At 37.4% G+C, this 18,054-nt stretch overlaps 1 protein-coding gene across 1 annotated transcript in view; it reads left to right on the forward strand.

The window, feature by feature from the left end:
- Positions 1–14,848, forward strand: part of B3GLCT (beta 3-glucosyltransferase) — a 52,902-nt gene extending 38,054 nt beyond the window's left edge. Inside the window, exons 9-15 of the mRNA XM_054387087.1 lie at positions 2,226–2,357; positions 2,473–2,542; positions 7,662–7,775; positions 9,065–9,164; positions 10,119–10,238; positions 10,594–10,738; positions 14,681–14,848. Coding sequence (XP_054243062.1) covers positions 2,226–2,357; positions 2,473–2,542; positions 7,662–7,775; positions 9,065–9,164; positions 10,119–10,238; positions 10,594–10,738; positions 14,681–14,848 — 849 coding nt within the window. The remainder of the gene's footprint in view (positions 1–2,225; positions 2,358–2,472; positions 2,543–7,661; positions 7,776–9,064; positions 9,165–10,118; positions 10,239–10,593; positions 10,739–14,680) is intronic.
- Positions 14,849–18,054: the final 3,206 nt, after the last annotated feature.

An 18,054-nucleotide genomic window follows, 5' to 3' on the forward strand; every position in this document is an offset into this window, starting at 1 on the left:
ATAATAAATCCCAAACACAGCACTCTACCAGCTACTAGGAGGAAAATTAACTCCATCCCAGCTGAAACCAGGACAAGGAGCATTGCTAAACCAGCAAGAAAATTGGCCATTTAATAATGAAGAGGCTAAGAGAAAGTAGAACTTGTAAGCTACAAAACTCCATGTATAGGAAGAACCTGCAGCCTGAAGTACATTGTTTTAGCAAGTCACCGTCAGCTGAACAGTAGTAGTGAGCGTGTTGGTACTCACAGCTCCCAGTTGTATACATCTACTCAATTACAAGGAAAAGTACAGTAATTCAAACTTGTCAGTGCAAACTAAATGTTTTTACTTTGCAGTTGGAGGCAGTCTGGGAGTGCATGTGTAGTTAGGACATCCCAGTTACAACCAATAACTTGATTAAAAGTCATCAGTTAATTGTGTTCTGATATGTGACTGTACCCTCATTGAAAATCTTTCGAATCTGGAAGCTTAGGTTTCAAAAATCTGATTGTATTCTTAAGCCTGCCCCCAGGGCCTGTAACAAACTGACACTTTATATTTTATTCCCTCTGAGGTTCAGAAGTGGTTGTCTGCAGGTCGTTGGGATTTTCTGAGGGTGTTGAATCCTAAGTGAGATGAGCAGGAAAATAATTAACTTAGAAGTCTGTAACTGGTTTGGTGACTCGGGCTTGTCCACACCATGCTTAATGCTCTGGGTTTGTGCTGAGTTCTTCCTGAACACTAGGGAAAAGGACCTATTGTGTCCTCTTAACAGCTTAACGATCACATTATTTGCTAACAGAGGAGCTGAATTCTGGGCCTGGGAGGTTTTAATGCTGACAGTTCCTAAGTAGGTGTAAAAAATGAGAAAAAGGCAAACTTTCGTTCGGTCTCGTCCCATATTCCAAGCACTTAACTTGCCTTTTCCATGCACAAGTTACTGGAATATGTATGAATAACATGGTAAACAGCAACTAGAACCCAAGGCTTGTTTTCCTCCCATGGAGGAGTCTATTTGCCCTTGTGCAGTAACTAGGTCCCCCTTCCATCCGCTTTGTTGGTTCCATGAATCTTACTTTTTGCACAGACAACTCAGTTTCATGAGGTGGCATGGAGTGTCTCTCTCCCAGTATAGCTATGGTTTGTTGATGTAGGCACTCTTTTGAAAACTAGAAGCTGTAACTTCTGAGTTAGGCAGAAGGAAACCTAGAACTGAGATCTCCTACATCATGAGTATATGCTCAAACAGTTTTTGTCCAAAGATGCTTTCACATCTTAGGCCTATTCTCAAGAGAAACTAATGAGCATTTGGAATTAGAAACACATTGTCGGGCAGCTGGGAAGATCTGAATCCACATACTTACTGAGATATTATTTTCTTCTTTTTTTATTAAAGAATTTTGTTTCCACAAGTTTCCAAATAGTTTTCTGTGAAATGAAGTTAATCTTTTAGTTGTTCTGAGGTAGGAACCCAGCATAATGTCCTGAATACTTAATCTGGCAAAATTATAAGCATTGTAAAAGTATTGCAATAGAAACGTTGGGCGAGTCTGTGTTCTTGATATGTCATGAAGTAAAGAATGAAATATTATTCTACAAAGGGATGGGGTATTTGGTTTTTTTTCCAGACAGCACCATTTTGCTTCTTTGTTTTTCTTTGTGCGTTTTGGCTGGATTGGTTTTTTGCTGTTGAATTTAAAATAAGACTTTACTATAATGTACTGTATCTGTTATATTATTCTTCAATTTGTTTTACACCTTCTCAGAGTTTCATTACTGATTTTGAGCATTTCAAATTGACACCAGAGAATGTCTATTTTGAAAAGCTGAAAAATTCCACATAGAACAAAGCAGGCCTAGCTATTCCAAATTACCAAAAAAATTCAAAAAGAGAACACAGTAAGGATTTTTTACTTTAAAAGAAGATTTGAGTAATCATTTACCATTTCATATTAAAGATGAGTTGTTTTGATGGGTGTAAATACTTGAAACTTATTGTAATTCTGTGAATCAAATATTAAAATTTGTCTGTCCATAGAATTTGTTTTGTAGCAAAAAAATTTTCATCTTTACTCTAGAAATGTGAGCAAGAAGTAAGGTATGCAGCAAGTTAATCAAGTAAGAGACAAATCTTTTACAGCATCTTGTATTTTTCAATTTTCCTGTTAAGTTTGTCCTGTGATATGATTTCCGTGTATGCCCTGAGACTTCACTACTGATGGAACGTTTTTCTGTTTTGATAGATTGCCCTGTATATTTGGCAGAAAGGAGAAGGACCACATCTTACTCCAGTGCCTGAGTTCTGCACAGATGATGTAAACTCGTACAAGACTGATCACTGTGCAACAACATTCAATAATTTTCTACCACTTTGTGTAAGTACCATACTTTAAATACCTGTTTCACTAGATATAGGGACATACGCAGCCTAATAAGTGTTGACAGGCAGAGCCTGTAATTTAAAAATTATTTTTTGTTCTGTTCATGTAGGGTGAGCCAGTGAAAAAGGAAGATGTTTTTGTTGCTGTAAAAACATGTCGGAAATTCCATGGTGACAGAAGTAAGTTGTTGGTTGGTCAAGGTAGTGCTATGCAATATAGTTTATGAAATAAATATTTAAAAGACAAGCTGATGCATTCCCTCTGTGTAGCTCTTGGGTCTAAATATGTGCAAAATCCACTGTGAAACACGAAAACTTCAGAACTGTAAACAGCTTATTCTTCAGGTAGTATTTTTTTGCTATTGGTGAAGGGTTTAAGATGAAAAACTCTGCTTGATTGTTTCATCATTAGTGACTGGCTGGCAAAAATCTTGAATACCTAAATTTAAAATGAAGTTAACTTATATTGTTATCAGTTGGAGCTATTGCAGTGTTAAGTAATACAGCAGCTGTTATAATATCCTTCAGTGTGTTTCCCTCTGCTAATTGGTTCACTTCTGTTCCTTGTACTAGCAGTGGCAGTTGTGGAGCTGTGGCTGATTGAGAAATCTGAACAAGATGAGGGGTCTCTTCCCTCCTCCTACCTTTTATCCTGCCCTCTCCTCCAGTGAAAGACTGAGCAGTTTGTGTTGTCATTCTGGTTTTGTCATTACCCCGTACACATGTGTTTTATAATGCTTGAAATGGGAAATTTTGTCTCTCGGAAAAATTTGATCCAAGCCACAGCCCAAGAGTTTCCCACATGTGCAGCACTCTTGTGTGTTTCATCTGGGAATTGTAGTGTTACATAAATAGTGGTAGTCACCATGAAAATTATTGTGATGCCCATGGCAAAAAAAATCACAAACAAAAAGACCTAGCATAGCGCAACAAGGTACATCCAGTGAGTATTAACTTCCTTCTCAGAGGCACAGAAAATAAAGACAGAGAAATATTCAGCATCAGCTACTACACTGTAAGGCTCAGCTGACTTGAAGGTGATCCAATGTGTATAAAACTTGGAAGGAAGAATTCCAAATTCACTGATTTAGGGGAAGATCCTCTACCTACTTGATGCCACCTACCAGTCCAGTAGAGTTTACTTCTAGATGCTCTGTCAATAAGGAAATTCAGGAATGCATTTGTTTCCAGGAATTTACTTGAGTTTTGCGTGCCCTTGAATACTCCAGGTACATAATTTTGCCACCATTAGGCTTAGTTTGTTTGTAAACATAATTTAAAGTGATGATTATTGGCAAAAAAAAAATTAAAACTTAATTAATGGCTAATAGTTGTACAAAATTTTGCAGTTTTGCCACAGCTATTGTCAGAAGACAGGATGTAGCTAACAGCTGTTTTCTTAACTAAGTATCTGTTTACTGAGGCATCCAAAACTGTAGGTTCTGTCATTTCTGAATTTAGATTATTTTCTAGTTGCTGGGGTTTTTTTTCTTCAAAATAGGATTTATGGATTATTTTTTTTCTTAATGTTACTGCACTTTTTTATAATCACTTTATCATTAGGGTGTCTTTAAAGTAGCTTTTGACAAAACAAAATTGACTGTCCTGTAATTGGAGTTCACTGAAGAGTTCTCCTTTCTGGATCCATGTTAATTTTTTCCGTCAAAATTAAAACAAAAAAAAAAATCCAAACATAGTCAGAGAAGAATTATATGGCTTCAAAAAGGTAGCATAAACATCCTTCAAGAAACACCTGTTGAAGACTGAGGAAAATTCTTGAACTTTCCTCACAGCTTCCAGTGTTATGCAATAGAGGAAAATCTTACTCAAGATTTTGAAAGATTAATGGATACCAGCTTCAGAGAGCTCTTTTTACCTGGTAAGTCATTTTTTATTGTATGCCAAAAACTACGTATGTGCAACATTAAGGCTTAGCATTCAGTGTGTAAAAGCAGCTAAATTTTACTTCAGGATTGACTTCAGATACAATTCTTCTTTACATACCATATGTGATCATATAAGAAAATTTAAAGACTGCAAACATGCATCAAAGTTCTAGATGTAGCACAAATGGAATATAATTAAGAGCTTAGAGCTGACCTTCTGTAAGTATCTCTGTGGTATGGTATTAAAACTTCCATGTGATCATAGGTATTAATACTTTAATAAATACCTGCATCAAGTCTTGGTCCACAATTTCATGCAGATGTTCTTTTTTTGGAACATATGATGTGTTAGGAATTATAAAATACTGTGGGATTCAGTTTACAATAGACATCAGTCTGGATGGAGGCATTTCAATCAAAACAATCAAGGAAAAGAGAGAGACTCTTTGCTAGTAGCCCCCTTTACAGACCATTTTGGTGAGGTGAGACTCAGGTCCTTGCTTCAGTGAACTTTTGTTTTTTGTTTATGCAAATGGAGACTCCACCAGAGCAACTGAGAGGCTTATTCTGTAATAGCAAATAGTTCTTTGTATGCTGAAGCACCCTATTGAGGTCCTTGACTGGAGAAAGGTAAAACAGCCTTTTACAGGTGCATCTCTTCTGCGTTTTTGTATCTGTGATGCTGCTGTACTGGGGCCTCACTTTCTGACAACTTTCTGGTTTTGGTCTTTTGAGAAACATTTTATTAAGTAGAACATTGTGACAAAATGAGAAAATAATTCCCTGCCTATTTGTTTTCTTATTCTACTTGGGAAAAAAACTAATGTTTACATGGCATTCTCTGCCAGTTAATGCCTGATTATGCAATGTTATATGATGTAATGTGACTTTTTATTACACTGGAGATAGAGTTAATGCACTATGAAATTCCTGGCTTTGCATTTCAAAACTGCACCATAATGTTATATGAATACATTTTTTTAACATAATTCCCTTTGGATGTTCTATGCAAAAATTGAAAGCAGTTTTACATTCCTTTAAAACCTTTTAGAAGCAGCATTGGCCATTGCACAATACTGCAGAAGTGAAATTAAATTTATTTCAGATACTTTACCATACTCTTACCATTAGTGCATTGAGTTCTTACCACTCTGTGTTAACAGTTACTTTTCAGTTCATTTTAGTGTTATCAAACAGGCTATTGGTCAATCAAGAATAATAAATCCTTCAAGTCCCTCTGTGATCAGAGCAAAAAGAAGTGAACAAGTAGGTAGGCATCAAACATCAAATTAGGTGATGAGTGATTCCAGCAAGGGAATGAGAAAGCATCAGAATTTTATATAGCAACAAAGGGAAGTTATGTAAATATTTCTTCCATTTAAAGAATAGATGGGTTGAGTCTAGCTGGATGCAGAGTGCAAGCCACCCTGTTATTCCTCTTCTCAAATGAACAGGGGAGAGAAAATCTAACAAAAGGCTCATGGTTTGAGATAAGGGCCAGGGCTATCTTTCAGCAAAACAGACTCGACTCAGGGAAATTAGTTTAATTTATGACTAATCAAATCAGAGTAGGGTAATGAGAAATAAACCCCACCCAGATCTTAAGCTGTCTTCCCCCCACCCCTCCCTTCTTCTTAGCCTTAACTTTACTCCCAATTTCTCTACCTCCTCCCCTGCAGCAGCACAGGGGGATGGGGAATGGGGGTTGCAGTCAGGTCGTCACATGTTGTCTTGGCTGCTTCTTCCTCTGCAGGGGGACACTCTTCCCCTACTCCATCATCAGGTCCCTTTCATGGGAAGCAGTCCTTCAGGAACAGACTGCTCCAGTGCTGGTCGCCCCTGGAGTCAGAAATTCTGCTAGGAAAACTTGCTTCAGTGTGGACTCCTCTCTTCAGCATTCCACAGATCTTACCAGAAGCCTGCTCCTGTGCAGACTTCCCACAATGTCTCCTTTGGGCACCCACCTGCTCTGACATCAAGTCCTCCATGGATTGCAGGGGGACTGCCAGCCTCACTGTGGTCTTCACCATGGGTGCAGGGAAATCTCTACTCCAGCACCTGGAGCACCTCCTACCCCTATTTCTTCATCCAACCTTGGTGTCTGCAGAGTTGTTTCTCTTAGATATTTTTACTCCTTTCTCTGGCTACCATTGCAGTTGCTAGCAACTTTTTCCTCTTCTGAGATATGTTAGCCCAGATGCACTACCACAGTCACTGATGGGTTTGCCCTGGGCCAGCAGCAGGTTCGTCTTGGAGTTGGCTGGCACATTCACTCTTTTGGACATAGGGGAAGCTTCTACCAGTTTCTTAGAAAAGCCCCTCCTGTAGCCCACTCACTACCAAAACCTTGCCATGCAAACCCAATACAGCAGCAAAGGGCAAAATGAGCTATTCACAAGCATCAGAGTTATATAGCAGCAAAGGAAACTTACATAACTATTTCCTCCATTTAAAGAACTAACTGCTACCAGTGAGATCCATTGGATGGTGTCAAAGGATGTAAAACAATGACAGCAGAATGGTGTGTTTTTGAATAGATGCTTATCTAAGACCTGGCTACTTAATTTTTAAAATGGGAAAAAAATCATTATTTTAATCTGATAGTTTCATTCCAAAAACCTTGCAAGCATTTGGCTTGTTTTTGTGTCACCCATAGATTATTCGCTTTTGGATACAGTTTAAACATTCATAGCATCATTATTAGGATTTTTTTATGATCAATTTTAAATGAATGGCAAACTAATAAAAATGGTGTTGCTTCTGTAGAGAAGCATTAAGCAGCCTTCCTTTGAACAGAATCTTCATGGGATCAGAACTGGTTGTATGATATTTATAAACGTCCTTCTTTGAGTGTGCCTCCAGTGACAGACACTTTTGAGCATTGACACATCCTTGCTGTCACATAAGATGTACATTACTCACCTGTAGTATTTTGAAAGGTGCATTTGGTCATTGTCTGATTAAGAATATTTTATCCTCTCTGCAGTTGGATGTGCTGTGCAATAGTTCTAATACTGGAAGAGTGATTGATCTCTAATATTGTTCATGCTGATGTGCTATGATGTCTACTGTAGCAACTGTAAAAGTAAAGGATTCCATACTTTGGTTAGCATAAATGTAAACATCAGAGCTTTAAATGTAATATGAACGAAACTATAGTCATATTAAAAAAAAAAAAGTAATTCTATAAATAAAGCTGCATTTACTGGCTTTCATAAGAATGTAAAATTGTGTCTCTCCAAATACTGTAGAAAAGGGAAAAGAATGAACATTTAGAGCGGTGATGTTGTGTTTGAAACAGCCTTTTCACTACCATGCAAAGGAATATGTCAGCTGACAAGAAGTATAAATGTTTTGATCACGTATTTATTTTAACAAAGTTATTTGTTTCAATGTCAACTATTGTTTTGCAGTACCAGTTGTAAAGCAGACCTGGGAAAGAGAAGCTGCCCTTATTGAATACTACAGTGACTATGCAGACATTTCCATCCCTACTATAGATTTAGGCATACCTAATACTGACAGAGGTGAGCTAGTGACTGCTGTTGTCAGTTTTGTGCAAATAACTGTATAAAGTTGGTAAATTTTGTGGATGGCATGTGTATTTCATATGTAGTACATAACATAGAAATTCTATATTTCAGTGGCACATTTGTGCAGCCTAAACTAAAGGAATTCTTTTGCCACACAGGAAAGAGATGGAGAGTGCAGTTTGCTGTGTAGGCAGAATATTCTTTTCAGGAGGAATACAAAGACTCTTGAGTATGAAAGCATGGTAGACTGATACACTCCCAAAGACAAGAATTGATGTTATTACACGGGGTAGGATCATGAGTAAGAATATCAATAGCTGCAGAAGTCATATATTTATTTCAAAAGACTTCTTCAAATGGTAGCAACTAGTTACAGAGCATAAGCTTGCCACATGGTACTCGAAAATTATATGATTGTGCCTAGTATGTCTTGATTTAAGCACAATATCCAAATGTTAAGATTGGAAGATCTTTTTATGTCAAATAACATGGTTTCAAATTAATTTGTGTTTGAATAGGAAAAAGCTGTGGATATGGTGGCTTCCATAAGTTTATTCGTTTTAGAATTTTTTTCTTTTATTTCATCTGTTGCTTCTAGGCTCATAGTCTTTGCTGCAAGCTCTTACCTTCTGAATTAGAAGGCCATATGCTGTGGCCTGCTAGCTTTATCTCACCTTCTAGGTCAGTTGTTCTGCTGTCTGGATTACTTCCAGCTGCCTTTAAATTTTTTTGGTCCTCTACAGGGTCTGTTAGAGGCAGAGAAAAAATAGACAAAGATTTGCATTTGCACAGGTGCATTGTGAGTATTTTCACATGTGCAACCAGTGAACATTTACAGGAGGCAACAGACCTTCTAGGTGCATGTGCATCATCTGCAGCAAGTACTAGTCACACCAGGGGGAAGGAAGCTTCTGTGTTTGGCCTTTGAGCATTGCTGTGGAGAGCAGTGGGACCAGTGGGCTACTGACATTCTAAACTAAACAAGTTGTGCTGAGTGTGCTCTAATAATATTTTTGTCCATCTTTCATAATGGAATATAATAGAGAAACCTCAGTATTATTTTTGTAAATGATCATATGTCAGTTTTCATGAAGGTTCACGGTTTCACAAAATCAGCAAACCAGGACTTCCTTCATTTCTCAAGCAGAGAGTTATTCAAGTATTTTGCCAGTCATTTCCAAAATGTTTTGTGTAGTGCAGTAAAATATTTACTTAATGAATAATTGCTTATTACAAAATCTCATTTTATTTACAGGTATATTCTGTTATTTCTCCTCATTTAGGTCACTGCGGGAAAACTTTTGCCATTTTGGAAAGGTTTTTGAATCATAGCTCTCCCAGAATTCCTTGGCTAGTCATAGTGGATGATGACACACTGATCAGGTATACATTGCAGCACTTCAGGAATTACCACAATTCATGTCAGCAGGAGTTTTAGCAGTATTCATCTCTTTTGTATTTAAGAGATATAGATGTTTTATTATTTATGTAGCTTTATATTCCTGTAAGGAAAAAAAATAGTTACTTTTGGCATTTCTTTACTGATATTAAAAACAATGTAATCTTGTAACTTGATAAAAGCTAGGCATGTTAGTGTTCTTGTGTAAACATATTCTGAATGTGATCCCCTGTTGTGATTCTTCAGCGTAAGTATGTCTGATCCTATTGGTTATAGGCATTTGCTAATACGCTTTCCAAGATGTAGTCCTCACATAAACATGTCATAAGAAAGATTCCATAAGCTTAGTTGTCAGAGACACCTAGGACAGTTGTCCAAGGACTTGCCTTTGTTAGAAAAGAAGTTCCCATTCACATGAACACTAAGTGTGCAGTATGAGCAAAATAAGGCACAGTGGATAACCAGCAAGTCGTGAATAGAAGAGGTAGTTCAGGGCAATACATTGAAGAAGAAGAATTTGGAAGAGGCTGTAATTCTAGGTGAAGCAATATTTGTACAACTGAATCTTCATGTTTGGTTTTCAATTCCTAGGGGAAAAAAAGATAATTTACAAAGACTTTACCATTGCTCAGAAAAAATAATTTCCTGTTTTCTCTGAGATGTGACAGAGTTTTGCTGAGAAACTCACCTGCTTCAGAAAAATATTTTAAGCGGATTCATCGTTTGTCCTAATGTATCAGTCATCTCTCACAGGAAATAACCCATTGTAAATTTCTGTTCCAACAGTTTGTGTATCTGTTTTTTGTAGAATTTCATAGATAATTTTTGTGCCATTTACTAGAATGCCACTTAAGCTAGCACTGACAGTTTCAAAAGGAATGCCTATGTGATTTTTATTTTTTTTAAACTACTTTTTTTAATGGATTTTCATACTGTAGTATCTTCAGACTCCGAAAATTACTCAGCTGCTATGACCCAAATGAAGCAGTGTTTCTTGGAGAACGTTATGGCTACGGCTTGGGAACAGGAGGATACAGTTACATCACTGGTGGAGGAGGGTAATTTATTTAAACTCCTGCTGAGATCTACATCAGTCCCTGCTTTGAGTGCAAATATTTTGAATATGAGTGTTGCAAAGGAGACACACACAAAACAGGAGGCTAACAGCCACTGATTTATTAGGATTTGATGTAATTGGTGTAATTAATTTTCATTGTATAAAGTAATTACCTTACAGAAAGCACTTCTTGCTTTACTCCTCAGTACTGAAAGTTTGACATTTCAGATATTTTTGTATCAGAGGGCTACATTTTGTCTATTTTTATATAGTTTAGTAATATATATTAATTCCTGTCATTTGTCTTCTCTAGTAGCTGTTGTCTTATGTATTTCATTTGCTCTTTTTTCATTCAGGATGGTTTTCAGCAGAAGAGCTGTTCAGAAGCTGCTTGCTAGTAAATGCCGATGTTACAGCATGGACGCACCTGATGATATGGTCCTTGGGATGTGTTTCAGTGGCTTAGGAATCCCCATAACACATAGTCCACTTTTCCATCAGGTCAGACAGTTATTTTTACTAGTATTTAAAATATGTTTCATTCTTTTAAGTACAGACATAAAGCAAGACTCATAAATATTGCAAACTCATCAATATTGCAGACTCGATCAATATCTAATAGCAATAACCAAGATGCTGCTGTTGTACCTATTCCTCTCCAGAACAAGTTCGATCAAGCAAATAAGAATATTCCCAAACGTTGGATTACTACAATGCTTTAATAGATTGTAAGATATTTCAGTTACCGTATGACTACGTTCTATATTGCAGTCAGAGATGGGAACTTTAAAAAACAAATAGAATTAAGAGCCACATGCTTTGGATATTTGTGGTATGTCCTCTAAGAAAAGAATAAAAACCCCAAAACCACAACAAAACAAACAAAAAAACCTAAAACCAACCACACCACAATATTTTTTTTCTTTAGATAATGGAGGCTGAAATTTTTCAGTATGTTTACTCTACTTACCCATTTTTTCTACTGATTCAGTGTTTACTCTTCTGAAATACCTCATCGGTGAGGACAAAACATGTGAAATTCTTTCCAGAACTGTTGCTTTTGTAGGGGATTCTGAAGAATAGTGTAAATATGATAGAAATGACCCTCTGCTGATCTTTGGAGGTCCCTTCCAACCTAAACCATTCTGTGCTAGCACAAAGGGAAAAAAAGGTCACAAACCATGATGTTCTTGTAAGTATATTCTCTAGTTTGGGAGAGGTGAGTGGGAATAGATTTGAATCTTTTTTCTGTCTTCCAGACTATTTAATGATATAACTGTAGTGTCACGGTGGAAAATGTGATGTATTGGGTCCCAGAGAGATTTGCCGCTTCATAAACTAAATAAATATTTTTAACTTCCTCCCATGGCATTAAAGAGAAGCACCACTTAGGATTTTTCCCAAACATTGCACATATTTTTTTTTTTTTTTTAATAATGTTCAATGTTTTTCAGGTGCTATCATAGTTTAAAAGCTGTGAGGCCTGTGCATCTGAATGTGAACTGAGATTAAGATAGCAGACTGCTTGAAAATCAGTAAATTGCCATGGCATTCAAAAGCAGCTGCCGGAGGGAGCGAGGGGTAAAGTTTGATGTTTAAGTTACCAGCTTCGCCTATATTAAAATTCTCTGTCTGATTAGATTTACTATTTAGAGAAATGGGCATAATGAGAATGCATTATTCAATATTTTAATTCCTTGTCTGTATAAAAAAAACATGTGTGTTTCCTGGTTTGTTAATCATCACTAACTCCTTTCAGTACAGAAAGCAAGTAAGGCATCCTCTAAATTCAACAGAGTTATTGAATAATTTGTACTTGCACAAATGTTTTAAAAAAACCATAACCCACCTAATTAAAGGAGACTCAAGAAGAACAGAACTCATTGTACAAATTTGTAGAACAGCCTTCCTTGTAGCCTTTAAGAGTGTGCATTTGATACTGGATCATTTTCACAGAATCACAGAATGTCAGGGGCTGGAAGGGACCTCAAAAGATCATGTAGTCCAACCCCCCTGCCAGAGCAGGATCACCTATGCCAGATCACACAGGAACACATCCAGGCAGGTTTTGAATATCTCCAGAGAGGAAAACTCCACAACCCCCCTGGGCGGCCTGTTCCAGTGTTCTGGCACCCCCACGGTGAAAAAACTTTTCCTCCTGTTCCCATGGAACTTCCTATGCCTCAACTTCCACCCATTGCCCCTTGTCCTGTCATTGGGCATCACTGAGAAGAGCCTGGCTCCATCCTCTTGGCACTCACCCTTCATATATTTATAAGCATTAATGAGGTCACCTCTCAGTCTCCTCTTCTGCAATCTGGAGAGCCCCAGCTCCCTCAGTCTCTCCTCATAAGGAAGATGTTCCCCTCCCTGGACTCTTTCAAGCAGTTCCCTCTCCTTCTTGAACTGAGGGGCCCAGAACTGGACACAATATTCCAGATGTGGTCTCACCAGGGCAGACAAAATGAAAGCATAGTAGTTCGATTTTGCACACAGAAGGTTACACTTGAATTGTAATTCATCTCCACTATTGCTTGTAACGAATTCTAATTTGACTTACCTTGAACAAAAATTGACCCTAGGGGGCAAATTTGTCTGTGCTTATCCCACAGATTCCACTGCTATGCAGCAAACAGTTTTACAAATGAGAGAAACAAAAAAAACCCACATTTTCTGTTAACCAGAAAATTATTTTTTAAAGACTTGGCTGAAATGTTATGAGAGACGACCTTCCTTGACGTACATATACTTAGTACAATTTCTGATTTGTATTCTGAAACAGAAGGAAATGTTTCTTTATCCTTAGAATGTCTGTGATGTAACAGTGCTTGCTGACTCTTTCACTGCTTTCCTATTTGCTTACATGCCAGGTATGTCACAGAATCACAGTGTTAGGGGTTGGGTGGACCTTGAAAGATCACCTAGTCCAACTCCCCTGCCAGAACAGGATCTCCTAGAATAGGTTACACAGGAATACATCCAGGCAGTTTTTTAATGTATCCAGAGAAGGAGACTCCACAATCTCTCTGGGCAACTTGCTCCAGTGTTCTGCCACTCTCACAGTGAAAAAGTTTTTCCTTATGTTCACATGGAACCTTCTGTGCACCAGCTTACATCTGTTGCCCCTTGTCCTGTCATTGGACCTCACTGAGAAGAGCCTGGCTTTGCCCACCCAACACTCACCTTTCACCTTTATAAACATTAATGAGGTCACCCCTCAGTCTCCTCTTCTCCAAGCTAAAGAAACCCAGCTCACTCAGCCTTTTCTCATAAGGGAGGTTTTCCACTCCTTTAATCATCTTTGTGGCTCTGCACTGGACTCTTTCAAATAGTTCCCTCTCCTTGAACTGAGGGGCCCAGAACTGGATACAGTATTCCAGATGTGGCCTCACTAGGTTACATGTTCTGTAACCTGTTCTACCTGACTTTTGATATAATGAGACTCTTAAAGAGAACAGGAACCTTCCCATGTTAAGTGGCAGACAGGTTTGTAGTCTCAAAAATACAAAATCTGCACAAAAGCAACCTTGAGGGAGATAGGCTCCCTCTTGATTTCTCCAGTGGAATTTAAAAAATAAACACTCTTTGTTTAAATATCAAACAAAAAAACCCAACAACACATATTCAAAGTTCTTAATATCAAATTGTGCTGCCTGATTATACAATCAGGAGTGTGTACAGAAATGTGTGAAGAAATCAGCATGCAGAATTGATTAATACCACAATGAGTAAGTGAAGCATAAAGTAAATCAGTTACCAGTTTAGGCATCAAATCAGTGATTCAGTGTCCAAATCACTCAGTTTTCTTCTTGTGTTTTACATGTAGAAGAAAACCCCAGTGTGTGTCTTCCATCCATTTCTCTTTACGAAGACTCTATTTACAATGGAAATACCACTACAGCTTTTTATATAATGATGCACTTACATGCCATTAAACTGTCAGAGGAAATGAAGCATGCCTGGTGCATTAACTCAGCTGTGTTGTATAGCTCTGTTGTAATTCTGTCTCTTTTTTTTTTATATAACTTGATAAAGAATAACAATGCAGTTCCCTGGCGCCACAATACTTCCTAAATTTGGTAATCTTTCTCCATCAGCTACTTCTGGCCTTAGTAGGATCCTACAATCACACTGGCAGTGCTGGCAACTCTGGTGAAAAGGAGGAGCAAGAGAGTATCACTAAAAGATAAAATTCATTTTATCTTTATTGAACCAAACCTCCATGTTTTAAAAGATGCAATACAAACTCTACACTGTCCATCTTTCACTTCCTTTCATAGGTTATGACCATTTCGTCCTGAGAAGTAGGGTATGTTTAACATGTGCGTGATGACTGCAGATCTAAATTAATTCCTATCAATTAATTCAATAGAATGATGTCAAAACCCTTTTGTTACCATCTTGTGTATTTTCTCAGTGCTAAGGTGGTTTATTCTTTCTTAGGCAAGGCCAGTGGACTACCCAAAAGACTACCTCGCTCACCAAATTCCAGTCTCTTTTCACAAGCATTGGAATATTGATCCAGTGAAGGTGTATTTCACATGGCTGGCACCAAACACAGAAGAGCCAGAGAAAGCAAAGAAAGTTGGACATAACAGAGAGGATTTATAAGCAATAGAAGAATGTAAGTGTGGATTAATGTGCTGCAGATGAGGGACAGTCACTACTGTGATTTTTGTGGTGGTGTTTCGTTCCTCTTTGTTGCATTGCTTCAGAGCAATGGAAGAAGTTGCCCAATTGAGCTTTGGATTCTTTTCTTACATTTGGTTTCCTTCTAAAATGTTTTGGTGCTTTGTATACCAATGTATTTGACACTTTTAAAATGTCTCATACAACTTTATCTGTGTTCTCATTTGAACTTCGAATTAGCATCAATTTACATTTCCTTCCTTTGTTCTTCCCAAAGCTAAACTCATGTTTTTGGGAACCTAATATTGACCTTGTGTTGAACATCTATTGAACATCTATCTCTCACTGACAGAAAACAGCTCTCTAAACTGTTCCAGAATAGATTCTCGATAAATCAGAGAGCAGACATGAATTTGTTTCTCCGACCAGCAGCTAATAAAGGCTTTATAGTCATTTAAAATAGATATAAAGTCCTTTACACCAATTTAAAATAGAAATATTGTCATTTCTTAAGGCAGATGGACCAAGCATGAACCACTGTTGTACCTTTTATGTAAGGAATATCATGTTCAAAATAGGAAAAAAAAAAGAGGTTTAGGACAAGGATTTCTGAAGTGACCACGGGAGGTCACTGTGGCTCCTTTAGAAACCTGAGTTACTGTGTCTCTCTTTGGCAAGTATAAATTCAGCTCTTAAGGATTTTTGCAGAACTAACATTTCAGCGTTTCTGATGAGTGCATTTCAATAGTACATCAATGCCAGCTTTAAAAAGCTAGTAGTATTCCTAATTTATATCATCAAGTAATTGTATGTGAAGAATGATTCGTATTTAAATGTTCTTAGTTTTTGTTTGGTTGGGTTTGGGGTTTTTTGAGTAATTCAGTTTTGTAAAAATGTTTGTACAAAACCTGGCTTTAGTATGTTCTAAACTAATTTTATATTGTAAAACTGCTCCTTTTAAGGTGACAGTATATGCCTCTTGTATGCTGTTATTTAACTCTGCTTGCTCCATTGTAACCAAATACAGGTTCTTAAAGCCATACTGCTGAAATAATTTATGTTTTGTTTTCTTTTGGTAGGTTAAAAATTGATTCCACTCCACGGTAATGCAATACTTATTCTTAAGTCAAAGTAGGGGAACCACTGATTCCTGTTTCAGTAATTACTGAAGTTGTGTATAAACATTTGTTTGTGAATGTAGCTTGTGGAATTTTAAGCATTTGAACAGCAAGCACATATTCATGAGAGATGGAAATTCTGATTAAGTAGGAGTAATCTGTGTTAATGTCTTTTTACTTCCCACTATCAGTGCCTTAAGCAGTAGACATTTTACTGATACCAGGACTGTGTTCTTAAGTACCATGGACAAATTGTTAGTTATGTTTACTGTTTAGAACTGTGAGATCTGAAAGCTGAATAAAAGCATTTTTTTCTTTAGCCTTTTGTATCTTCTTCCTTTTTGTAAACCGAGAACAAGATTACTTAAACACCTGTGTCATAATTTTGTGACCTGAATAGTACTCTGTGGTCAGCTGTACTGAAAGACAGCTCAAACGTTTTTTAAATTATTTATTCATATTCTGTCCTGACATGCTTTTCCAGAGTAGGCTAATTTTCAGGTCTCTAGTTTTGTCCAAATGAAAAGTGCTTTGGGATGTCACTGGGATTCTTGATGCTATCAAAAAAAATATGTCATTATCAAATTCTCCAAAGGTCTTGCAACATAGTCCAATCACTTCCAGCTTCAGACTGCTCCTGTGGAGGCAGAATAGGCCAGGCAAAGACAAGGTGTTTTGGGTTCACACTGTGCTGTATTTGTAGCTTCTGCCTTGTTTAGAGATTTGGAACCATCAATTTGTTCCATTCATTGCATACTCAGACTTTTGCTTCCAGTCTGACAGGTGTAATGATAACTGTCTTAAAGCCCATATTTTCTCTTGCCAATAGCCCTGAATTTTACTGCAAGGATTCTGAAGGTATTAGTGGTATTAGTAAGCATTAAAATTCTGGTTCCCATCTTCATAGTTTTGAAAGCAGTGAAGCAGTAATTTATGCAAGTATTCTGCCCCCAAAACTCTGATTTTTGAGACATAACTAAAGATATGCAACCCTAGCAGCAGCATGACAGAAGTGACCTTCTATAAACTGAGAAGTTAAAGATTTTTTTTTTTCCAAACAGAGAATCCCAGAAAGTCTTTGAAAACAAGATGTGAAGCCTTCTATGTTGAATTTAGTTTTAGGAGACTTAGCAAGACCATTACTATCTGAAACATAAAGACAAAATTGCATGTTAATAAGTGTGATCAATTTCTAAATGGTGTCATGTTAAAGCAAAGCAAAAGAAGGAGACTTCACATCTCAGTTTTGTAACAGTCAGATGAAACAGGACTGCAAAGCTGCTAGACTGCTTGAAATCCCCTTTTCTGGCATGTTCCAGAATCGTGGTGTGAACAAAATAATCTGGGAATCATTACTGACAGTTCTTTTTAATGTTCATTGCATAGAAAATTGCTGTGTATTAAGGTAAGTCTTTCTGGAATTGTCTAGATAATTTGCTTGGTTGTTCAGTCAGCTTTCATGAGCCAGAAAGTCTTGAAAGAGTGGTGCCTTCACTATAGCAGGATATGGAAACGATGAGTGATGAAATACTTGAATCCCACATTTGACCACACGTGCAAATGAGGACTGTGAATCTGTTGTTATTTCTCTACATCTGCAGGTGGCCCAGGCATGGAGAGACCCAAAAGAAATTGACCTTTGTCTCTTCTCTCAGAGAAGAAAAAAGGGCAAGGGTCTGAGGCAGCTTGCCAGTTGGGTAACTTTCTTTTTGTCCAGGAAAACTTTGCCCTAACACTAGGTCTAATGACTACTGACTGGAAGGAGAAGTCTAAATGAATTTATTTTCAGTTCCCCAATTTCTCATGACTTAGGATTTTTACTGTGGCTGGAACTAGAATATGTCTCAGGCAGAGGCCCAAGACACCGTTCCATTTGATTGCTAGAAACTAAGATCAACACTGGGTAAGGACTACTAATAGAAACCTGTGAAGTGCCTCCAAAGCCAGTGATGCCACTTGAGTATCAAAAAAGTGGAAAAAGTAACAGGAGGTCTGTTTTTTAGAGCACTGTAAAACCCTGAAGGCTTTGTTCATTGGACTCTGTGATAATAAATAAATTTGAGTTTACTA

Source organism: Indicator indicator, chromosome 1 (genome assembly GCF_027791375.1).
Source record: "Indicator indicator isolate 239-I01 chromosome 1, UM_Iind_1.1, whole genome shotgun sequence".
Classification (NCBI taxonomy): Eukaryota; Metazoa; Chordata; class Aves; order Piciformes; family Indicatoridae; genus Indicator; species Indicator indicator.